Below are 27,786 nucleotides of genomic sequence, written 5' to 3'. Positions count from 1 at the left end.
GTAGAAATCGACGATGACTCATGAAACATAATTTCCTCCCGTAAGTGAGCCATTTAGATTTAGTATGTTTGTTACAATTTGGACATGCCATTTTTCCCTTAGTACTCCAACCTAACAAGTTTCCATATACTGGAAAATCATTTATTGTCCATAAAACGGCAGCATGCATCTTGAACGACTTGCCTGTTGATGAATCAAATGTGACAACCCCATTCTCCCACAAATCTTTCAATTCTGCAATCAATGACTGTAAGTGTATGTCTATATCATTTCCCGGTGATCTCGGACCTGGAATGAGCAAACTCATCATGAAATATGGATCTTTCATAGACTTCCACGGTGGTAGATTATACGGTATAAGTACGACTGGCCAAGTACATTGACTAGTACTCATGTTCCCAAACGGATTAAATCCATCTGTTGCCAACCCAAGTCTCACATTACGTGGTTCTTCTGCAAACCATGCGTGCTCCTTATCAAATTCCTTCCACACCTGAGAGTCAGAAGGATGTGATAAAAAATCATCGTTTCTAACTCTGGCTGATGAGTGCCATATCATGTCTGCAGCCATTGCACGTGACATATATAATCGTTGTAATCTAGGTGTCAATGGAAAGTGGCGTACTACCTTTTGCGGCACATTTTGTTTGTCAGATGTCCATCTTGATTCGTGGCATATGGGACATTCGTTCAACTGCTCATTCTCTTGCCAAAATAATATGCAGTCATTCTTACATGCATGTATTACGTTGTAATCAAATCCAAGTCCTCGTTTCAATTTTTTTGCTTCATAGAAGTTACGAGGAAGTGTATTATCTGATGGCAGTGCCTCCTTAAACAACTCGAGTAACATATTGACAGCCTTAATTAATAATCGGCACATTGATTTTATGGGAAGCAGTCTTACGGTAAATGACAACTTACTGTGTCTTCTGCATCCTGGATATAGCTCACGTTGTGACTCATTCCACAATCGTGCAAAAGTATTATGACCCCCATCATTTGAACTTGATGTGTCCGTGCCACCTTCATTCATAAACATTCCCGCACCGATTTCACCTAACATTTCTTCCATATCCTCATCATACTCATCTCCAACAACATCTGGTTGTACATCTTCATCGATCTCTTCTTCTTCATGTGAAGCATCGAATGAAGTTGGACATGGTTCCTCGTGTAAGACCCAATCAATATATCCCTTGTCAATACCTTTCACAAACAGATGCTCTCTCACCAAGTCTATTTTATGAGAGCGCAAATTCCTGCATTCTTTACATGGGCATCTAATACGTCCATCACTATCACATATGCCCAATGCAAACTCTAAGAATTTCTTAACACCTTCAGCATATCGTTGTAATTCTAACCCAAACAATCGCTAACTCGCATCCAACTCTTATTCATGCTGACTATCTTCATTATAAACAATCACGTGTATATCAACAAACAAGCATGTATCATGTATCAATCAAGGAGTATACCACCTTACACCGGGTAGTTGGTCCTATCCCATTCGGAATTGTAAGATCATAGTCGCAAACCTATCCTCTATAATCTGTCATGCCCAACAAAATTTCGGCAGCATCTCCCCATAGTTCTCCAAATATGCTCGTCTGGTTGTGTGCACCGACTTGTTAATCGTTGATACAACATCACCGAAACTGCATATCCAGAGAACAAGGGATAAATCTGCCAAAATCTTAATGCTGGACGTATAACAGATATAGACCGATAGTTTGCGAGAATGATCTTACAATTCCAAACTGTCCACTCTGGACAATTCAAGAGTTATCAATCTTTCAATTAAGGCGGACTGATAACTCTCGAACGGGTCTAAGGCTAATTTTGATGAACAAACAATATAAGATATGTCAATATTTAACATGTATCAAACAAACAATGCAACATATGTTAATTAATTATTTATATTATTAAATAATTAGATAGTTATTTTATATCTTTCAAAATATTTTATTAATTATAACTATTTGTATTGTAATTAACAAGCATGTTAATAATTATAACTATTTGTATTGTAATTAACATTCATTTTATTAATTATAATTCAGAATTTATATTTTAATTCAAATTCATTTGATTACTTTTAACTTTTAAGTATTTAAGTATTATTAAATCCAGATTATTTGTATTTTATTTAAAATTCATTTTATTAATTCAAAGATTAAGTATTTTTGTGTTATTAAAACAAAACTATTTGTATTAACCTATAGTTGAATAATTCAACATCATAAATAATTAAGTATTATTAAATCTTAGATGATTTGTAATTTAATTCATTCTCATTTGATTATTTTAATCTTTTAAGTATTTAAATATTATTAAATGTAGATTATAAATAATTAATTTTTAATTCAATTCCTACATTTAAAATGTTAATTATTTTAACACTGACCAACATAACGTTCAAACGATGCTAGTCACTGTTCGATCTAAGGACATACGTTCGAACGGAACACAAAAACCGTTCAAACGGATTACTTCCAGATATCACTCATCTTCAACCTCCGAAAACCCCAACATTTACAGTCCAAATTACATCAAAAGACAGCAAACTATATGACGAACTCATTATAGCAAACAAAAACACTTATATAAAAACTAAAATGAGAATATATTTAAAGAGAATACCTGATTTAGAGAGATAAAGCGGAAAATCCACCAAACGGTAAAAACTCTTCACCAAACGGTAAAAACAACCTCTTAATCTGAAAATATAAGAGATTGATAGAAGTTAGTAATATTTGAGGGCTGGATTGAAGAATAATGGCGTTGGTTGGAAGAAAATGAGCGTGGGAGCGACTGGAAGTCGACTGGAACGAGTGCGAGATTGTGAGGTTCTGTCGTGTAAATGTAGAACATTTACGTTCGAACGGTTGTAATGAACGTTCGAACGTCAAATCGATTAGCGGGAAAAATTTCCCCCGCTAATTTAACGTTCGAACGTGAAAACATACGTTCGAACATTTTCTTATACGTTTGAACGGTTATATTAAACCGTTCAAACGTCAAATTATATTGTTGCTTATTGTATTTTTTTTACACTATACCTTTAAATATAATAACTTGTAAATATACTATAGTTTAGAGACATAGTAATATAATTATATAGTATATAATCAAACATATATTATATAGTTTAGTAACATATATAGTATAAAATATCATATTACATCTAGTATTATAGTCAAGTACATATATTAACCTATTATATATAACATATATATGGTATCATAGCATAGGGTTATATGTATCACATGCATATATATAATGTTTATTATATTATATTATTATTATAATATTATTTAATAATAGGATATCTACTATTAATATATATAATGTCATCTATACTAGTATATATATGTGATATTAGTTAATATCACATATAATATATATGTTATATAAATACATGAACATAGTTTCATGTATATAGTAGTCTATATTATATTAATTATACTATATAATATAACTTATACTATATGAATATTATAATATTCAATAGTATAATATATTTTAATTAGATATAATATAATATATACTATATATAAAAAAAATTATAAATATAATACATAGTGTTTAATAATATATAAGTGCATTAAATATATTGCATTTAATATATTTAAAAGTTAAAATATATTATAATTGAATTAATTATTATATTTAATATAATTAATACCGAATATTGCATTTAAATAATATTTATTATCATGAAATATGGATTAATTAGGGATGGGTATTAATATTCAATTAATACGTTCGAACGGTATTAACTTACCGTTCAAATGGTACTGCATAAATAAGGCCTCCGACGTCACTTTCACGGAGGTTTACGTCTCCATTTCCTCCGTTCTAAGCCTTCAAACCGTCGATCTCCGCCGTTGAACGCCGTCTTCACCGCCGTCAATAGTGCCCACTCAAAGCCTCTACCTCTAACTACCGGTATTTTTCATTTTTAAAGCATTTTACCGTTTAGATTTAGGTTTTTGATAGATTAATTGTTTAAGTTAGGGTAAACCGATTTATACATCAAAATAATTGGTAGATTTGCATAAATCCATGTTAGGAACGTTTATTTAGGTTTCTATTGCATTTATTTTGGTGTAAAATCCAGGGAATCGAAAGATTCCATGGATTTCAATGGCCGAGTCGACTCGGCCTGGAATCCCGATCACGACGAATATCGTTCGAACGCTATGAGTAGCGTTCGAATGATATAACATAACGGTCGAACGGTTTGTCTATAACCGTTCGAACGGTTTTTTAATATTTTATTTATATTATTAATATTGATATTGAGAAATATATTTATTGTTGATAATGTTGTTCATAATATCAAATATTATTAAATTGCTGTTTGTTTCAAACTACTGTAAATAGTTCTTTATTGTATTTTTCTTGTTAATGTTATATATCTAGTTTGTAATTATAAATTTCAGGTTGATTATATTATCTACTTCTAGACCGGCACGCAAGCAACGCAATCTTGTGAGAGTAGTAGTGGTCCAGTTCGGGAGAGGACAGTTTCACTGGAGCGACCAGTGAAGATTTCTGATTTCCAGAGTCTTCTCTGAGAGGGTCATTCATTGCCCTCAATATTCAGTGATCGTGGTTGGGGACCTATCTTGAATGAACGGGAGGAAGCATGAGAGCCAGTCTCCTACATTGACATTGTTGCTGAGTTCTATAGAGAACTCGGCAGTGCCAGTGCAGATGATTCTGGGGCCTACAGTATCACTGTCCGAGGAGTACCCGTTGTATTTTTATGAGATGGACTTGCTGAGCATCTCGGTATTCCTAGGCTGCCAGATGCATATCCGAATGTGGTGCCTAGAGAGTCTGATCCTTCAGTTGGGGCAGAGACAGTTGAGGAGGAGGCATCAGTTTATACTGATGAGGTCGATACCCTTGCTGATCACGAAGTGAAGGATTTGGTTGTTGGTCCAGATGCTCTACCGTATGATGGGACGAAGAGCATCAAGCAGGCAGATTTATCTTCTTTCTTTAAGATATTAAATTTGATAATTGCCAATAACATTGACCCTCGGCAGCACAAGACAGAAGTTAGCATTGATCGGACGAAATTTATGATACGGGTCGCTCGTGGCATTCCTATCGACTTGGTGGGGTATATATTCGATAGGATTCGATCAGAATCTCGGTACATTTCAATGGATATACTACCATTCGGAGTCCTGATCACCCGATATCTACTATGTGCTGGTGTTGTACCAGATGTTGCTGAGCGTAAACGGGAGCCGATGGGACCGATAAACAGCACCATCCTCTCACGCAGCACGGGACACTCGAGACTGCATTTTCGTGCACATGTTCCAGAACCAGTTGATCCTCACAGAGATGCACAGCCGGGAGATCATGGAGTCTCAGCTGCAGCTGCTGAGACATCTACACGGGCCGAGGCATCAGTCCACAGTGTTACTCGCGAGGAGATGGCTGAGATAGTGCTTGCAGCGATCAGCGAGCAGACATCAGCAGTGATTAATGCAGTGCGTATGGAGATCCATTCTGCTGTGTCTGAGCTTCGTACAGAGTTTGCTGCCATGTTTGCGACTCAGGTCACCATCAATACTCGACTGACACAAATAGAGGAACGTATAGCTGCAGTCGAGGAAGTGTGCAAAGACTTGGGGTCTTAATTACTTTATGGTATATTTTATTTATTTATTTCCTGTTTTTTGTATGGACAATATTTTGTGTTTTGTAAATTCAGTATTTAAGTATGAAATAGTATTGTTTTATATTTTCTAAATTAATTCTTAATTTAGATTATTCATATTATTTAATTAACCAATTTTTTTATAATTACTGGTTAATCTAAATATAATTTGGCAAAAAACTTAAAAAATTAAAACCTTGTCACCGTTCGACCGATTCAAATAACGTTTGAACGGTGAATATGCAACGTTCGAACGTTTATAATTGATCGTTCGAACGGTTTGTCAATTTTCCTCCAAAATAATTTTGCCTACCGCGCCAATATTACGTTCAAACGGTAAAAATTAAACGTTCGAAGGGTTAATCATTAACAGTCGAACGGTTAACTTATTTGGGACAAAAAATTTCATCACTAAGAATATCGTTCGAACGGTCTGGCATAACCATCATTATTTTGGAATGAAATTCAAATTTCGTTCCAAAATCTCACTTTTTGGGATGATTTTCAATTCGTCCCAAAGCAATTTCGTCTCAAAAAATGATTTTTGTTATATTGCAAGCAATTTATAACAGCTTCTAGACCAAGTGTGGCATGCTTGCAATTCATGGTAGTCATTATTAACGATGTGGGATGGGCATTCCAAAGTTGAGCACATGGAACATGAAATTTAAAGCCACCGTATGTAAAGAAGTTATCTAATCTTGCTAAATTTTTCATTCGAAAGTGCCCAAAGATTCTTATGGTTTTTGGTCATTAATCTTCCACGTCTAATCTCTTGGGAGTCTTGGACTCTTGAATATTAGACGACCCTTAAACAGAAAATTCAGAGGTCGAATCTTCTTATAAGATGATGCATGCTTAGTCTGATCTGCAGAAAAGAAGTAGATAAATTATGTAAAATGATGTAGATTGTACACTCTACATATTGATTTAAAAATAGAATAAGTCATTATAATTTATGTAAAATGTACTATATATTTTCAAACAACTCATCACGTAATGGATCAAATTATGAACTAAATATATTTTATATAATATATAATTAATATGTTCGAAAGTAAACTACTACAAATAAAGATATATGAATAAAATTAGAATATATATTAGGCTTTCCTACGCAAGGATCTTTCCCATTAATTCAAAATATATACAAGTCAAGCCACACAAATCTATTTTTTTTTTTTATCCTATATTTGAAAGGGACAGAAATGGTCCCCACACTTCCTATCACTGCATGCCAACGTAGTACCAAGTGACCCTACCAAATGCAGAAAATTGATGAATGGTGGATGAATCTGATCATATATGTCATGTGTGTGTATATATCATGTGTGAATTAAGGACATGAATAATCCACAAGTTTTCTGGCAGACCATCATGCACTTCAAAGAAAAAGGCATTGCGTTAATTAGTTTTGTTTCATATTTCAAATACAGATATCAGTTGCTATAGGATCACTCCTTCGTCGATTATGTGATTTAGTTTTATAATTTGAATATTACAAATTAAATCTTATTTACTATTTAAGTGATTTAGATTATTTTATCTACACATTAGTTTGAAAATAGAATAAGTCATTATAATTTATGTAAAATTTACTATTTAAGTGATTTAGATTATGTTCTCTGCACAGTGGTTGAAAATATGTATTTTCAAACAACTCATGTAATGGGTCAAATTATGAACTAAAATCCAATTTACAACTAGTTTACAACTCATCATTTTCAAACAATTAATAAAAGAAAAAATCTATTATGCCCCCTAACTTTGACCGCTCCAATTGACCGCTTTATATATTTTTTTTTTAACTTAATGATTTTAGGTATATTGGTGTATTTTTTTATTTTTTAAAAATATTTAAATATATTAAAAAAGTGTGAAAAAAATGAAAAAAAAAAAAGCTCAAAATGAGCTAGGGGTAACAATAAACGGTGCTACTCTGGCAGTAGAGTAGCACCACTCTTAATAAAATCATGCCACTCCATTAAAAATAAATATTAATATTATAAAACTACTCTCCATTTCAGATAAAGTTGTAAAATAACGATAAAATTATCATTTTTCATAATGATAATATCTATATTTTTAATAATAATACTTATTTTTCTATTTATTCAAAAATGGAAAACACTATAAATACTAAAGGATACCACAAAAGAATCTCACACACTGATGTGATACATTATCAGTGTACCATATTTCTTTTTTTCCAAAGTATATATCTATTTGCTTCTTAGGTTTTGCACACTTTGTGCACTGCACACATGGCCAGGGGCCACCTTCCATGGCTGGGGTGGTCGAGAACCACCCCTGGGAGGGCAGACAACTCCAGCAGGCCACTAGGTGGCTGCTGGAGGCCATGCCGTACCACGGTGGGAATGGGCCTAGGCTCTCGACCAGGCCACTAGGTGGCTACTGGAGGCCATGCCGTACCACGGTGGGAATGGGCCTAGGCTCTCGACCATATGCAGTTCCGTGCACATAGCCAATGCGGCAAAGCAGTTGCCGTGAGAGGTGGTTCTGGGACCACCCCTTACTTGGTGGAGGATGCTAGTGGTTGCACTCGAGTTCCTGCCGGCAATCAATACCATCACCACCAGCATCCTGCACCAGGTGAGAGGTGGTCCCAGACCATAAGGTGGCCATTAGCGCCGCTCCCTGGTTGCGCCACAGCTAGGGAAGGCTTTCATCCCATGTGCAAGGTGAGATGCACATGGTAGAGCTTCGTTCACGATCCTTACGGGAGAGGGCCAGCGTGGCTACAATCATAAACCAACGGCAGTCTAAGTGTGGACCATTGGTAACTCACTGGTGGTCAGTGTGGTAGCCGACGAGGAGGGAAGGGGAAAATAAAGGTATTTTTTGTCTAGTTTGTCAGTGTAGTCATAAAGTAAAGTCACAAGCCGATATAAGTCAAAACTTTAGATTGTAAAATAATTTTTTTATTATAAAACAAATTTAATATTATATCAAATCTGACCACATCAATTTATAAATTTTACTTTTGTGAAATATGTAAACCTAATCTTCTTTTTTAGTGTAAAGTAAATTTAAAGTATATCATACATTCTTTTTTAACAAATACCATTATGTGCATGTAAATATGTGAGACCAGCTCAATAAATGGTAAAGCCATTTTTTCAGAATTTTTCTAATTTCTTGTACCGCCTTTATTTTTAAACATTATTCAAATTCAAAATGTTTTTTAATTTAAAATTTTTAATATTTTTATATAATCATTACTTAATCATTACTCAAATATAAAAATTAATATCTATTTTTTCAGTGTATTCCAAATACAGATTGCGATTACTTGGTTATAGGATTGGAGAAGTGCTGGTTTGAAATCTAGCAATATCTTTATTACGATATTATCCAAAACAAATATTATCTTTGGAAGGGACAGGACATGAGTTCCCCACACTTAATTCCTATTCAGTGCCAACGTACTATACCACGTGACAGAAGGCAGACTAAAATAACATTCTAACGTTACTGAATTTATGTTCGATTAACGTCACTATATATATATATAAGGTAAAAAATAGATATATATTTGTGACTAATTTTTGTTTAATAAAAATGATTATTTACTATGAAAATATATTTATTTTAATAAAAGGTAATTATTTTGTTAGAAATAATTAAACGTAAATAAGTAGTTTTGTTTTAATACGCGTAAAAATATCTGTAATATTAGTTAGGAATAAATTTCAAATGTATAAATCTTGTGTAAATATTTTGTTCAAAAATAGATTCCACTAAAAATAAATATTGTTTCACACTTTTTATGATGAGATCTATTCTTTTATAAAAACTTTATGCAAAAATTGTATATTTAAAACTTGTATACATATATATATAATTAATACTTTCAATCGAAAATATATAAATAAAATTAGAATATTATACTCTGCACGACATGTATCTTTACCATTAATTCAGAATACAAATTATTATTATTATTATTTTAACTTTTTAGAGGGACAGAAATGTACTACCACGTGACGGAAGCAGGATATCGTCACCAGGCCCGGTTTGGATTCGAATCTCTGAACCTCTGGTTATACGGTAAAACATTTCTCAATCAAATGCAAGTTTTCAAATTATTGAGATGGTTTCTATTATTTTTACTAATGACAAACTACACAAAAAAAAAATGCCTTCATTTTCCCGTTACTACTCTTTAAGCACTTTTGCTTTTGCAGACTACGATATAATATTTTGATAAAAAGTATTTGATAAATATATAAAATATATTAAATTAATACATTTTAATATTTAAACAAATTTCAGATGTAAACATTTTAATATATTTTAATAAACATTTTAAGTACAAATTTTCAATTTTATTAAATTAAAATATTTTAATAAAATTATTGTCATCTTATAATATTATTATGAAATATATTAGAAAAAATTATATTTGAGTAGGTAATTTATAAATTACTATTATTACTATTTATAAATATACTTATGAATCAAACAAAATAATTACAAATACTATGCAATAATTGGTGGGACTACATATATCAAATATCTAAAAAGTTAAAACTATCTCATCTCAATTCCTAATCCAAACACACAAAATTTTCAAAAACCATCTCATCTCATTTTAATTTAAAAATCTCACTACTATTTACATAACATCTCATCTCATCTCATTTTTTTTTTTTAAAGTCAAACTTGACTTATGATATTTATTCCAACAAAACAGAAAGTGCATTACAATCATTTTCCCTCAAAACTGAAGAAAAAACTTGACTAGGACATTCCTCTAACCAGACTTTTTCGACCCCTATAGATAAAGCTAATTTTGCCAGTGAATGGGCCACCGAATTAGCTTCTCTATGTACAAACCGGATCTTCCAATCTTCTCTCTCAACCAGTAGCTTTCTTATATCTTCAATTAATACTCCATAATCCGTAGCTATGACTTCCTTACTTCGTACTGCTTTGATTACTAACTGAGCATCACCTTCTAGACAGACAGTAGACAAACCAAGTTCAATACAGAAATTTACTGCCCTTCTCAGTACAGTAACTTCTGCTACATCTGGTTTAATACAATGATGGACCACATCACATAGTGAAGCTAAGACTTCACCTTGTCCATCTCGTATCATTTCATACTTAATAACGTATCATATGAAGTTAATCACATAGTTATATTGGAACTAACTATATTTTATATAATATAAAATTAATATGTTCAAACGTAAACGAATACAACTTAACATACAATGATACAAATTAATATAAAATAGATCTCGGAATTTTGCTATATAATGCAAAGACAAAATCTTAAAAATAACATTTGTTTCAAATATATTTTACAAAAATAATCGATAAACTGACATGATTGACTTCATATGATACATTAAATTTATTAATTTATAATAAAAGTAATTTTATAGTCTAATGTACTACATTATTAATTACGCACATTATTTTGTGAATTTATTTTAGTGAGACATTATTTTTATAATTAAAACAGTGACTAAATAAGTTGATCTCGTCAGTTCACTTTTTTAACATGATGCATTTACTCATTTTCACGACCATAATAGAGCATTAATTTGAAATAATCAAACTAAGAAGGATACGAGAGCGACAAAATGACAAAAGCCCCTCTCTGCACGAAGATTCAATTTCAGCCCATGTTAAAATTAAAGGTCAACATTGAAGCGAGCAATAATATCGCATGTACGTATTTTATCATGTCAGTTCCATGAGAAATATGTGTTTTTTATCGCATATGTTGTTTGAATTCTGAGATAAAATAAGATGAGGTAAAATAATTTTAAATAAAAAATAAAATTTAAATAAAATATTATTGAAATATTAATTTTTTAATATTATTATTATTTTAAAATTTGAAAAAATTTAATTTAAATTTAAAAAATTTTAATTATTTATTATATTTTATGTAAGAATTAAAAAAATTATAATAATGAGATGAGTTAAGATATTTTTTAAAGTTCTAGAATTGAAGTTGTCACAAAGACCTCAAAACATCTAAATAATAATAATAATAATAAATCATGTTAGATCTACCGAGAAAAGCCACCGAACATGCAGTAGTTTTTAAAAAAAAATATTTTTTAAATTATCTTAAATATTTAAAAAAAATCATATATATATATATATTAAAAAAATACTTTGTTAATCATGTAGTAAGAAAAACGAAAGCATGCGCGTGCACACACAATCAGCATCCTTTTTCGATACCCACTCATGATGGGATAAGCATTTTCCTGAAAAGAAATAATACAATAACAACATATATTTCTCGAAAGGATATATATAATTAATTTGCAGTACCCTTAATTAGACATGAGGAATTTTATTCCACTCTGCACCAAAAATTAAAACTACTAAAACTAATTGAACAATTAACTTATCCACCATCAAGATCCGACTATTGTGCTATATATATATATATGTTCCATCTATATGAGCAATTATAATTGGATAATGAGCAAAATATAAAATACAACATCCAACGTAATATGCTTAAACAAATTATATATTGTCTTTCGTTAAATAGCAAGAGTATCTGATAATACTAGATTAATTATTAAGTGATACTGTAATCTAAATTACTTGGGGGGCTACCGGCGGCAGCGGCCTTATCTCCAACAGCTTAGATATCTGATCATGCTCTTTATATATCACCTCCAACAGCTTGGATATCTCATCATGCTCTTTAGATATCTGCTTAGATATCTCATCATTCTGATCCCCATATATATCCTTCATTTCTTTTTCTGCCTCCCACTGCATGTACACCTATCACATCACAATTAAGTCAATCAGTTTCCTCATAAATTACATGTGGTCATTCCAACAAATCCATTATATTCATTTAATGACTAGCCATTTTTTAATTAAAAATAATCAAAGATAGAGATTTTATTACTTGCTAAAATGCTTAAAATTCAAATTTACAAGATTAACATGATATTTTTAAAACATGGGTTGGAGAAAACTTCTTTCAATATAGTTGGGGGGAAAATTCTGTTCTTAAGATTAGTACAAGATTTTCCTCCAAACTGGATATTTGGAATGAATCTCCCAACCTACCTATGTACAAACATGCAAATTAACTTATATAATAATATATCATAGATCAACCATCCTCCTCACTTAACACGTGCTTTGTCAAACCATTTATCCCAGAGATATATGGGAATTTATTCATTTAAATAAACCTTCATGACATGCGAGCCATGTAACTCTTTTTATAAGTAGATCACCTAACATAAAATACTCGATTAAATGAGGATGAGAATTCAAATTTATAAGGACCTCTAAACATATATGTTAAACCACCACTTTTTAAAAAAAGTTTGAGCTGATACGGTTAGCACTTAATTAAATATATACACACCCACATACTTATGGAAATAATAAGAGCCCTGCGTTAAAAAAGGGAAAAAGATGATGATCAGCACCAACCTGCAAATTTCCGATAAAGAATAAAAACAGAAGCAGGCCAAAGATCGAGATTAAAACTGTGAAGCAGTTTTCCCAGTAATCAGAACTTGTTTCAAGGTTTTGACCAAGTGAACTGCCAGATTTAGAATGATCATGCATGAATTATTAATATCAGAAAACATTAATATATATATATAATATGCTTAAAATAAACAAGAAAAATCTAAAGTGATCTAAAATATATAATACGCCCACGATACCTGCATACATGGAACGCATAATGATAAACAACAAACCATCATCTAAACAGCAAAAAACCGTATATTTATGTGCATGACTGCGTGCATGGATATTTGAGATCAGAGATGCGCATGGGTGAAAACATTTTTCTTTCATAATTTAACATTCTCTTGGAAATAAAGTGGTTCTCGATTTGTTTGTTTGTTTGTTTTTTAATCTATTTGCCTACAAATCAACGTTTAATTAATAACTTGTTGTACCCGAGTAGGTTCTGTCAATCAAAAGAAGTACTTTTGACTTTATTTCTTTTGTGAGATATGTTTGTAACTCATGCGATATTTCTATAATAATAATAATAATAGTATTAATAGCAATTGTATTAATTTTATGATAATTAACAATTATAATATAATAATATTCTGTTATTTGGTTTACTATTTTCAATCTTTTCTTCTGATAGTAAAATAATTCAAATAAATTTGATATGATGTTGCTGTATGTAAAGGATGTGTCCCACCACTGAACGTAATTGCTTACTTGCAAGCCAAGGGGTGGCGGCGTTATACGTACGCCTGCAACCACTTCGATGCTTAAATTAGTAAAGAGTAGTGTATATTAACTCAAGTATCTCTCCAGAAGTGTTTTAGGGTTACCTTGTACCCATATATATATAGGTGTAGGAAAGTATCAGATCATTATCATCACTGAATTACTTCCAAATGATACTTAGCCGTTTATCTTATAACTCCTAAATAATAGAAGTAATCTGCTTGCCACATTAGTCCTTATCCACTCTATTAGACAACGGAATATCAAGCCTTCATTGGCCTTTAGCCTCTAGTTTTGGCCATGCCTATCACTATAATTTATAGTTGGGCTAATGTACTAAATGGACCCTCTAGTTATCCCGCTAATTTCCTTCTCTCATAGGCGTGGAGAATTCTCTATCTCAGTGAATCTAGCCTTACTATTGGGCTGACTTGTCCCCAAGATGTAAATTTACTTTTCATGCTGGACCAAGGCACCAAATAGACCCTCTACTGTAGATCAGTGACAACCAATTAAGAAGAAAACAGATGTTGACCCTGTTCTTGCTGATCAACATGAATGAATAGACTAAGTACAAGAAAGTATGGCAATGGAAATTACCGACTAGCTAGCTAGGAATTTTAAGGATAACAATTAACGTCTTTGACTCTTTATACATTCAAATTATTATATTTAATTTGTTAAAAGTAATATTGTGGTATATATCTGAATTAATACTTTGACAACTTGGACAATTATACTATAATTTTTAAATCAAAATATCACTTCCATTCGATTTTAATCATTGAAATAAGTAAAGAAAAAATAGGCATATGCCACATGCGCATGCAGGCCGTTCTTGATCAGATGACAAATATCATAAAGACAAAATTTGAAATATCTTGATGAAAAAAAGTGTAACATTCACGAACCTCAAATTTCGCAGGCCCCACCAAAAACAATACATGGTCTTCTGGAAAAAGTCCTTGGACGCCAATATACCAGATTGACGGGCTTCTTGGAATATTCCAAAATCAAAGAGAGTGGTTTTTGGTGTTTCTACAGAGCAAGAATCATTTAAAAACGTGTAATTTCCAAAACCATCACCACAGTTAAAAGAAGGACTAGTCTTGCTACATTCAATATCATTCTTGCAGGCCAACTGCCAGCACGTGGTCTCTCGTTGAATGGAGACGAAGTACCAAAAAGCACCCAGTACCTGATCAAAGACATATACCAAAAAGGTGTATAGTACACTATGAGACATGAGATTATTAGTGTGGCTTCAAACTTTATAATAATCCCATAAATCCGTAAGCCGATATTACAATATATAGTTTTTCTATGTGAAAATTTAAAGAGAAGTAGTCGATCGAAGACGTGCTTAATTCTTCTATCTTTTTGTTACCAACTTCAATAAAAAAAACTTAAAATAATTTTCTCCAAAAAAATTTGTAGACTCGATCTTAACCTATCGAAAAACAAATAAAGAGTTTTGCAATAAAAGAGTACTAGATGTGAATTCTTTTAATCCCAAATATATATGTTTTATCCTCCATAAATCATATATATATATATATATATACATGTTCATGGATTCATCCTATAAATCAAAATTTTTTAATTTGATTTATTATATTTATGTACGTTTAAATTAGTTAATTTTGAATATTATAATATGAACGTGTCATTTTCTTTGACTTTTATTTTGAAAACTTAAGTTGAACAATATGGACAAGCTAGCCAAGAATTTGAAATTATAAACTTTGTTAAGATTTAAGACTATGTTTCAAAATAAAAATCAATTGAAATAGTTTTTTCAGTTTTTTATATTGTTGAGATAATGTTACAAAATAAAATAAATGACGACTTTCTTAATCATCCTCACACCACACATAATTATTATTTTTTTTTATGTTGCCAAATGTGTAGTATATGAATGAAAAGTAGAAGATCGAAATCAATTAGTTTGGAAAGAATAAAACAAAAATAAAAATAAAAAAATATATGTGTGATGTGTTGTGTATGGAGATGATGAGTAACAAAACTCAATTAATAACCTTCATTTATTAAAAGATTATTGAGATCAATTTTTTATTTTACATTCAAACTTAAAACGTACTATATAATTTACCCATGCACACTTTTAAATAATCTTTTAATTTTTGTTATATACTAATTTGTATATATCCTTTGACCCTCTCTTTATAAATTATGGGTTTTCGTTTCGACCTAAAGCGATAGATGTATAGATCTGTACGATGATAATGATGAAATTAACTCACGTTACTGGCAACGAGATACAGTAAAAGGTTGAATCCAGCTTTCATCACTATAATTGGTTTCATATTCCTGTTGCCTTCTGCATTCACTTCATTGGTACTACCTTTGAGTGTTTCATTGATACTACCTTTGACTATTTTCCACAATCTGTAGATACGGAAAAGTCTTGGCACATATTGCAAAAGAACAACTGCATTTAAGACTTTCCTTCCGTGCCGGGATTTATAATCTCTCATGTCTGAAAATATAATTGGCACTATAACCTGTTGTTCATAAATATCAAAACGTAATTCTCGATCTTATAATAGAAACTTAATTCTAACATCTTATAATAGAATATAATATTACATTCTCGATCTATATATTTCTAATTGGCAATTTAATATATTAAAATAGGACATATATAATTTTCTTCCAGATTGAGTTGGAGGAGAGATATCATTGGAATAAGTTTTTGTTCCAACCCATTCAAAAAAGTTTGTCATAATACCTGCGGAACTGGAAGAATGCTGAGAATGCTAATTACGTAGTACTCTCGAGTCTTCATTTTTCTTGCAACCAGATCCCCAATAGCAATCAAATCCAGGAACGATCGCACACAAATACCAATGATTTTCAAAGTGGTATCTATAGCAATGCATTTGGTAGCCTCCTTGATAACAGGAAGATAAAAGAAGATAGGGTCCACTGCTATTGCAACTACGCAGACCACTAAAAACGCCACATTCCAATGGAAGAGGTACAGTTTGCACCATTCTTTTAATGTCGTCTTGGGACCTTGCCTCTCAGTATCCATGTCCCTGATCAGCAGAACATATGTGTGTGTATATATATATAGACCAAAAAACATTAATAGAGTGGTAGCAATTATATATATATATATATTTATTTATAGTCAACATGACAAGTGTTATATATTGATCATTATTATTTTAACTATTATGATTATTACGTCATCTTTAATGTGTTATTAAATCATGATCAGTAGAAAATCATTTAATATGATCTTTTCTTATTTATCAATCATTTGAAGTCACATAGAAAAATTAATAAGATAATATAAAATTAATTTTTATTAAGATAGTGTATAAATTCTAAACTGCACATAGAGTGTTTTATTAATAGATGGAACTCCGCATTCTTATAAATTAAAGGAGGTTTCAATTACAACACAAATAATTTGGCTAAATCAATCTGTGGTATAAAATTATTAATCTTGCCAGTCATATATGAGTCTAGATTATTTAACAACTTCTTTAAAAAATCTAAAAATTCAAGGACGTACGGGTTTATCTATATATATATATTAATTTAATGCATAAAATATGCTAATAATTAAAATGCCTCATTAATGATGCCTTCGGATATAAAGAATCTCTAGAAATATTTTTACACGATTTTCCCGATGAAGAATTTAGCCCTGAATTACTTCTTCCTGCTCCACGAAAACTCGCAATACCAAAACCTGCAGAGAGGTACAAGTTTAAATTAGAATATTTGCATTTCAGTTCACATTCTCCCCCGGCCTAGTTGTGCCCTATAAGAATTGATAGTTCAAGGCACCAAATGGTCGCAAAATTTCTTATGCACGCGCCCTAATTTACAAGAAATAATCAAAGGTCGAAGGATGATAAGAACAAAATATATTGGTGCATGCAGGCAGTGACGGCCGGGTGGATTACCGAAGGGCATTAATGTTTTATATTGTGTTTTGGTGATCATTCCAATTTAAGTTGGAACAGAATATTTTGAAAGCGGTCCATTTCAGTATATCAGTTAATTTGAGATTAGCTACATATATACACACACAATGAATATTTATAAAATGAATATATGTTGAAAACTTTAACAAAATCATGTAGAAATATTTGTGTTGAGATAATATTAAGGAGTCACAAACATGAGTTGAAAAACAAAAGGAAAACAAAGAGAAATGATAAAAATAATGCTGCTTGGTCATTAGAAACTTATTACTCAGATGACCCTCTCGACATGGTACTGTCATGCCATGTGGTTTATTAAAAAATAAAAAACAAAATAAAAACAAAAATACAAAAGAAGTAGAATATATATTTTTGTATACTTCACCTTTTTGTACTTTCAAACACACTTTTGTTTTGAATATATATATATATATATATATATATATATATAGTGCCGCGTCAAGAGGCCAGTCATCTGATTAGTAAGATTCAGACGGCCTAGTGGTAGTAGTTGTACTTAAAAAATAAAGAGCTGAGAAATTATTAATAATAATGAGATTCAAAAAAATTAGTGACTGGAAATATTCAGAGCTACCAAAAAAATTTAAATTATATAAATCTCTTCTAGATTTTAAAATCACATGAATGCCAATGTCTAGATTTGCAATTTATAAAAATGCCATCTAAACTCAATAAAATTACAAAATTATCATTAAAACAGTCCAAAATGAAATGTAAACAGGAATTGGTGAAAAATGGCTTGAATTTGGAACGAAATAGCCAATTGGGACATATGGCTTACAGTGTACTAGACTAGAACAAAAACAATCTGGAGGTTGTTCCAGCCAGAATAGAACGGAATTTAAAACTTTGTTAAAGAGTCCAAATTTGCATATATTTGCATTAAGATGAATTTTTTGTTTACAAAAGTAAAATTAATTACATGTTGATGAGTCTTGATGTGAAACTCTAGATTTACAGTAATTTTTATTATAAACTAGAATTAATGTACCATATCAATTCCTGTCAGTGAAAGAGTTTGACTAATCTATTTGTAGCCATAGTTACTATACAGAACAAAAATATAATAAAAAAGCAATAAACCACTACTCTAATGTCCAGAACAATTGCTATCAATCTATTAATTAAAGTTAGCCTAAATGAGGAATATGGTACTTGAAGCAGCAACTTTTTAACTCAACTTTTGGAAGCAAAAGTTAGCCAAAAAAATCCGAATCCTAAACTTACGGAACTTTAAACTTTAAACCGTTTCTAACGAAACTCAACAGAATACCCCCAAATATACAGAAAAATCTAAACACAAAGCGAACGAAAGTGGAAGAGAGACGCAAAAACCAAACTGGAACCCAAAGACAAAAAAAATAGAACAAATATTGACAAAGTTGAAGACAATCACTTGGGAGGTTCTGGACTGGTAAAACAAATTGATGAAACCAACAATATAATAAAACAAGACATGCAATATAAGCGCACCGAACAATTATGAGAGTACTAAGAGTAATTAGACAACCAGGATGTACAGTACAGGGTGGAGAACTCCGTGGGGGAACAAGCGCAGCAAAACGGAAGATTTTTCTACTTCTTCGAAGAGAGAGAAGAGGTTTGCGGAAATTGGTGACATGAGTCAGAGACGGGGGCAACGGGGGCTTATATACCTGTTTATAGCCGAGGAATAATATTGACAATTTTAAAGCATGCAAAACTCACACACATTTATATAAAAAAAAAAAAAATAGGTAGATATATATCTGGAATCTATATGCAGAAAAAATCTTATTTTTAATGGTGAACAATACTTTTTTTTAAAAAAGTGAAAGAGATTTGCACACTTTAAAACTGTATCTAATATTACTTAAAGTAATTAGGGCGGGATCAGAAATATCCTAATTCACTGGCTCACCAGTTTTTAAACTTTATTCTTGTGATATCTTTTTCTAAACCTAATATTTATTTTTCTTTTTAGGATAAAATAGATCTAAGGTAGACCATTTTTTTTTTTTTTACAAGCTGTAACGTTACATGCATGTAAATGGTAAAGTCCCTTTTCAAAATTTCCAAAATTCGAGCTTGTATATTTACTTAACATCATTCAAACGTAAAATAATTTTTAATTTAAAATTTTCTATCTTTTTATCTAATTATTATTTAAATAAAAATAACCATTAAAACAACTTTTACAAACTTCCGAACAACCCTTTTTTATTCCCGAAAGTAAACTAAGAGTGGACCCTACGTACGAACTTATTTTGGCATTACAATAGCCTGAATAATTTTGAATCCCGAAAAAATTGGAAAATAGATTTAGAAAACACTATATCTCAACTTTTTTAAGGGCTTGAGTCTTATTTATTTTCATAAAATATCTCATCTCATCTAATCTTATTTAATCATTACAATTTTTTTTTTAAAATTCTCATATAAAAGAAAATAAATAATTCAATTTTTTCAAATTTTAATACAAAAATAATATTAAAATAATATATTCTAATAATATTTTATTCAACTTTTAAATTTAATATCAAATCTCATATCATCTCTAAAAACAAACAAAGCCTTAATTCCCCATTGTGTACCACGCATATAGTACTTTTTTCTCATCGGGAAGAAGAAAAAATAATTTTCTCCGTAGATCAACTCATGTGAGTGTCAAGAAGCTGCTAGAAAAGGTTTTTCTTTTTCTTTTTCTTTTTTTTTTTGGGAATTAATATCACGCGTTGTCGCGCCCAAAGGTATCTGGAGATCCATTTTCTCTAAGATCGATTCAGTTCTCACCATGCCCCTTCATTCGTCTTTTGTATGAGATTAGGCAATATCTCTTTTCTCGGAAGCAACCGCGCGTTCGTGTATGTTCTCCTGTTATCGTGATTAATATATTCCCGAAAAGAAATTAAGATCTTCCTTCAGCGGCTTTCAAGGCCGCGGGGGCCATCTCTTTAATTAACCATGCATATGCATGGGGGATGGGTACTCAAGAAAGAATGGTCTCAAGTCTGTTTGGTCAATTCTTCGTTTGTTTTTATTTCATGTATCGATTGTTTTGAATTGTACGCTAGCTTGTGCTGGCCTCTGCCCCTCTTACTTTAAATGACTTAGTTGGAGAGGATCAATCTCGCTTCAAATGCTTATCCAAATTTAAAGGCCTCTAGTGACGAAGACATGGACACAATTTAAAGGCCGTTTGTATTGAGCAACTTAACTTATCATTATAATTTTTTTAAATTTTTACATAAAATATAACAAACAATTCAACTTTTTCGAATTTCAAAATAATAATAATATTAAAAAATAATAATCTAACAATTTCACCTTATCTCACTGTTCAAACAACTTTACCTCGACATTCCCCTTGTACTGCTAAGTCCGGCTTGTATTGAAACTGGAAGTAGATGCTCCAAGAATCTTCTGGCCTGAAGCGGCGCCATTAACGTGTGTTACACATGACAAACCAGGAGTTGAGCAAAAAAGGCATAGTGAAGAGAAAACATGGAGATGGATGGCTATCAATTAAATGATCCACATTTGATCAAAGGTGCAAATTTATTTACAAAGCAGGGAAAATATATAATTTGATAGGCCATAAAGCAAATGCATGGGTGTTAAATATTTGATACCTAGGCTCTGAGAGGGGATTGAAGTAAGATGGTTGATGCCCATTTTTCCAGTTATACACTCCATAACATGCATGCAAGAAAGAAAAGGAGAGCTTTTATGATGGTATTACCGGCTTTCTCTCAGCCAATAGCCCTCATTTTCAATGACATTTCATTACTCTATTCTTCTCAGTTTTACAATCTCAGATTTTGCAGGGTAAGAGATCAGAGCCTATACATATACAAATGTAACATTTCATCACATTCTCAAAATCATTTTCCCAAAATGTGAAATTAGTACAAACTACATAGAAACAGCTATGAGTTCAGGGACAATAAAAGCCATATAATTTTCTGTATTTGTTAAATCGGATATTGCATGTTCAAAAGTTCACGTCGTTAGATCGCACATTGAATGAAATATAAACAAAAAAGATCTAGTAAGTTTAACATAAACGACAAATTAGAAATTAGAAATGCAAAATCTCGGTAAAACCACAAAAAATCAAGTCGTACCGCAAAGATGTTATCAAATTCAATGTCCTTATAATCTCAAGAATTGCTCAAGACCGTCAAGGTTTTCATATGATCCATAAGAAAACCTAATGAGACTAAAAAAAAAAATTTTCTCTCCTCTTTTTTTTTTTTTTTTTTTTTTTTTTTAAATTTTGTAACGTCAAGCTGTATTTAGACCTTTGCTCCAAAAAATTTAGTTAACGATACAATTAAAGCCAGTTGAAACTATTATAAAAAGCAAGAATAGCTTCTAATTTTCAAACAACATAGAATCCCAAACATAGATATCTCCCCTGATCCTTATCACTTATGAGTCAGTAAGGATATCGCATAGACGTAAAATTTGAGAATTCAATAATTGACAATTCTTGAGCAACGTTTATACTTTAAACGTCAAGTCAGTCATGCATATGGACGGACTTAAAATTAGGTGCGTCGACTTTTTAAGTCTTCATGTTTGTTCATGTATGATCTCTTGTTACCGTGATAGATACTCCCTAAAAAAAAGTGAGATCTTCCTTCAGCGGCTTTCAAGGGGCCTCTTTAATTAAATTAAACATGCATGGGTCAAGAAAAAATGGTACCAAGCCTGTTTGGTCAATTTTCATTTGGGCCTGTGTTCATTGTTTTGATACACCTGTTCAGGTCTTTGCCCCCACTTATCTATTATTTTTAATTGAGACGTGAGTTAACGTCATGAATTGTTGGAGGGGATCAATCATGTCCCTTCAAATTTATTCCAACTTAAAGACCTCAAGTATAAAAGATATACGCGTACATGACCTAGTAATATCTTTATTAATTACGACCTTCTGACCCAACAAATGAAGATATATTAATAAAATTAGAATATTATTCGATCCTCTCTATCTGCATGAAAGAATCTTTCCTATTAATTCAGAATACAAGTGAAGCCACAGAAATCTAATCTTTTTTTTATTTTATTTGTTTCTACTTTTGAAAGGGACAGAAATGGGTTCCCCACACAGGTTCGTATTCATTGCCAATGTATGTACTACCACGTGATGGAAGCTGGATATCGTCACTAAAACAACATGACGTTAATCTTATTAAAGTTAATTATAAGTTCGAACTAATTATATTTTATATAATATAAAGTTAATATGTTCAAACGTAAACTACTACTAATGAAGATATATAAATGAAATTAGAATATTAGGCTTTCCTACTACTCAATAATCTTTTCCATTAATTCAGAATATATACAAGTCAAGCCACACAAATCTAATTTTTTTTTTTTTTTTTTTAATCCAAGTTTTGAAAGGGACAGAAATGGTCCCCACGCTTCCTATCACTGCCAACGTATAAGTGCCACGTGACCCTAGCAATTGCAGATAATTGATGAATGGACGTCGATGAATTAAGGACATGAATAATCTAAATTGCATTAATTAGTTTTGTTTTCAATTTCAAATACAGATATGATCAGTTGCAATAGGATCAATAAAACAAAAAAAAAAAAAAGGTAGATATCCATCACTGCCAACTTTTATTGTATATGGTCCGGCCTTGAGAGTGGTAGCTATTGCAGGGTGATCTTACTCCTTTAAGTGATCACATAAGTAATTGTGTGTGTCCTTTTTCACTCTTTAATTTAGAAGTGTATGTGTGCAAATGGAGGCGACATCTGTTTTAAGACTAAGGTTGTAATCGAGCTGAGCCGAGTTGATCTTTAGATTGCCGAGCTCGACTCGACTCAAAAAACTCAAGGTCGAGCTTATGCCAATCTTGAGATTGTTTTCCAATACTTATTCGAGCTTCACTCGATAAGCTAAGTTTTCAATTTGAGCTCGAGCTCCATAAAATAAAAAAGGAGCTCAAATTGAGTTGAGCCGAGCTGAGTCAGGATTGTTTATTTTTTAATTTTTTAATAAAATTCAATAATTAATAAATTAGATAAATAATAAATCTAAAATTAATAAAAAATAAATAAAACTAACAATTATACCCTTTATTGAATTAGAAAATTGTAAAAAGTTATAAATAATTAGCATGTAACTAGTTTAAATTTATTCATAATAACCATATATTATATGTAGTCTTACATAAATTACCAATACATATAGATAATATGATAGTATATATCAACATTTCATATATGGTTCTTACATACTAGTGTTTGAAATAATTAAATCTTATGACTAACTATTGTACAAATTATAAAATAGCTATGAAGTACATTCAACATATAGGCATAAGTACATTCAATATATTAGCTTGGTTACATAGGCTAAATAATTTTGATTCCCCAAAAAATTGGAAAATAGATTTGGAAAGCATAATTTTTCAGCTTTTTTTTTATCTTACTACTTTCCTTTTTAGTTTTCTTATTGTTAATTAAAAAAAATAGTTTATCTCTTAAACTTTTATCTATAGAGATTGAGTCTTATCTTTTTATAAAGAGTGAGATTGAGTCTTTGTTTAGATAGAGAGTATTATCTCTTAGACATTTGTCTATAGAGGATATCAGAAATAGTGAAAATAGATCAGTCACAAAAAAAATAATGTACTGGTAAAGTCCAAATAAATTATTTTGATTTATAATATTATGTATGATATAGGAAGAATTGCTGGTTTGACACCTAGAATTTTTTGAAAATAAAAAATGTTTGACACCTAGTAATTAATATCTTTGTCACGATATTATCACCCAACAAGTGAAAATATATAAATAAAATCAAAGTATTATCATCTGATTGCATAAAGTTAATATGTTCAAATGTAAAGTACTACAAATGAAAATATATAAATAAAATTAGAATATTAGGCTTTCCTACGCAAGAATCTTTCTTTTTAGAAAAAATTTAATTGCAAGTATATTTATACATTAATATGTACATTAATATAATATAATTAGTTAAAAAATAAATTTTATTAAAAATAATATTAATTTAAATTTTAAATATAAAGAAATTAATATTAATACATAAATTAATGCATAAATTTATTTGTAACAAAACTTTTCCCTTTAATTCATAAATATCCAAGTCAAGCGCTAGCCACACCAACCTAAACTTTTTTTTTTTTTTTTTTTTTGTTTTTTTAATCCAAGTTTTGAAAGGGACAGAAATGGTCCCCACACTTCCTAGCTATTAACTGCCAACGTATAAGTACTACCACGTCATGACCCTACCAATTGCGGATAATTGATGAATGGTCGATGAAACTGAATGTGATATATATGTCATATACTGTGTGTATCATGTGTGAATTAAGGACATGAATATCTAACAATTTTATGAATGTCCATGCATGCACTTCAAAGAAAAAGACATTGCCTTAATTAGTTTTGCTTCATATTTCAAATACAGATATCAGTTGCTATAGGATCAATGAAAAAGGCTGATAGCCATCACTGTCAACTTTTATTGTATTTGCAGGTCCCTTGTGAGTAGTAGATAGCATGCATTTATTAATGATGACAAATTATAACCATCAGTACTTTGTACGTACCTTGAGTTTGCATTTATCATCAATATTCTAGATTTTTAATATTCTAGATTTGGTCCCCAAGCTGTGCTTGGATTTAAAATATAAATTAAATAATTAAATTTTATCAACTTTATTTTTATAATACATTTTTGTGTACCTAACTAGCACTTCTCTTTTTTAACAAATATTTCATTCAAGGAAAGTCACAAATTAATATAATCCAATACATCATATTGCAAAATCTTTTTTTATTATAAAGCAAATTTAATATATCTTTACTTATGTGATATCTTTTTATAAATCTAACATTTCTATTTTTTTTTTAAGGATAAATTAAATAGATCTAAAGTAGACCATTTGTTTTTTACAAGTCACGTGAAGTGCATGTAAATATGTGAGACCAGGTAGATAAATGGTAAACTCACTTTTTAAAATTTTCAAAATTTCTCGTAACTTTGTTAAATATAAAATATTTTTTAATTTTGATTTTTTAATTATTTTCATCTAATCATTACTCAATACAAAAATCAATATAATTAATTTTTACAAACTTTAAAATAAAAAATAATGTTAAAAATGTATATTCAAATAATATTTTAACTTTATTGATCCACTTTCATAAATTCCAATATAATAATTATTTTAAAAATATTTTTATTTAATTTTTTCTCCCTATTTTCTCATAATTCAATAAAACTTCTTTGCTGAAACTATTTAATGATCACTATTTACAAAATTTTGAGTTACTTTAAAAATATCTTAACCATCAGTTTGTACGTACCTAATAATTGAGTATGCATTTATCATCAATATCCTTAAGCAACCTGCAAGCAAGTTCTCACCATTAATTTATAATATTCTAGATTTGGTCTCCCAAGCTGTGTTTGGATTTAAAATATAAATTAAATAATTAAATTTTATCAATTTAATATTGTAATATACTTTTGTGAACCTAGCCAGCACTTATCTTCTATAATAAAATATCCCACTCAATTGGGTAATGCTGCTGGTTGATGATTGTTGCCCATGTTTTACAGGGTTTGAATGTCTACAGCATCCTGCTTCATGACACACCACTGCTGATGTCCCGTGAGGCAGAAAACAAAATTGCTGAGAGGACGCACACTCCAATTAACCGTTAAAGCACTCCACTTTACGAGCTACATTCCAGTTTCAGATGAGAATAGGAATTACTCTCACTTTCATAGAAGAAATGGAATTCGATCAGAACATATTTGTGTGTTGCTTCTGTCAAAACATGTTAGAGACACATTGTATGTTTGCAAGAATGTAAAAGTCGTCAAATGTGGTAATCTAAATTTGATGGAAAATGTGGAAATTTACAAACTTAGAATATGCAAGTAATTGGTTGACACACTTCATTTTTATTTTTAAAAAGTAGATATATATATATATATATATACATCTGGAATTTATGTGCAGAAAAAAATCATATTTTTAATGGTAAATAATACTTTTTTTAAAATGAATGAGCAAGATTTGCACAGCTTAAAATTACATCTAATTTTACTTTTTACTTAGAGTAATTAAGACATGATAAAAAAAAAATCCTAATTATTCACTAGCTCATCTTGTTGACTTGATCTATTTGTGGTATGGATTTTTGCTACGAATATTTTTAATCCGATATGTAGACCACGTTAATTAAAGTGTGTATATATATATAAATATAATATTTTCAAATAAATCATGAATGGATCAAATTACGATGTAAAATCTAATTTATTGCCATAATATCTATATTTTTAATAATAATACTTATTTTTCTGTTTATGCAAAAATACAAATGAGGGTAGCGATTAATGCTTTGTTTTAGGGTTGGAGAATTGCTGGTTTGACACCTAGTAATATCTTTATTACGACACTCTCACCCCCAACAAATCATGAAGATATATAAATAAAATTAGAATATTATCCTCTCTATCTGCATGAAAGAATATTTTCCACTAATTCAGAATACAAGTGAAGCCACACAAATCTAATCCTCTTTTTTTCGCTACTTTTGAAAGGGACAGAAATGGGTTCCCACACAGCTTCCCATTCACCGCCAACGTGACGAAAGCTGGATGTCGTCACTACTAAAACAAACACTTGAATCTTTCCCAATAATTCATAAAGATCCAAGTCAAGCGTTAGCCACACAAATCTAATCTCTCTTTTGTTTTTTTTCTTTTGTTTTTTTAATCCAACTTTTGAAAGCGTTAGCCACACTTCCTATCACTGCCAACGTATAAGTACCACGTGACCCTTGCTACCAATTGCAAATTATTGATGAATGGTCGATGAATCTGAATGCGAT

The 27,786-nt window shown here is 30.7% G+C and overlaps 1 protein-coding gene across 1 annotated transcript; it reads right to left on the bottom strand.

Moving 5' to 3' along the window:
- Positions 1-12,092: 12,092 nt before the first annotated feature.
- LOC122314403 (cyclic nucleotide-gated ion channel 1-like) lies at positions 12,093-19,576 on the bottom strand. The gene is made up of 7 exons (XM_043129960.1): positions 19,418-19,576; positions 17,579-17,648; positions 16,674-16,983; positions 16,186-16,446; positions 14,833-15,119; positions 13,154-13,265; positions 12,093-12,484 (listed from the first exon to the last, which is right to left on the bottom strand). The coding sequence occupies exons 3-7, from the start codon at positions 16,977-16,979 to the stop codon at positions 12,290-12,292; spliced, it is 1,161 nt and encodes a 386-aa protein (XP_042985894.1). The 5' UTR covers positions 16,980-16,983; positions 17,579-17,648; positions 19,418-19,576; the 3' UTR covers positions 12,093-12,289.
- Between the last annotated feature and the right edge of the window lie 8,210 nt (positions 19,577-27,786).

The sequence above is a fragment of the Carya illinoinensis genome, chromosome 6, assembly GCF_018687715.1.
Source record: "Carya illinoinensis cultivar Pawnee chromosome 6, C.illinoinensisPawnee_v1, whole genome shotgun sequence".
NCBI lineage: Eukaryota > Viridiplantae > Streptophyta > Magnoliopsida > Fagales > Juglandaceae > Carya > Carya illinoinensis.
The sequence above is the reverse complement of the archived record's forward strand: the minus strand, read 5'-3'. Positions and strand labels throughout refer to the sequence as shown.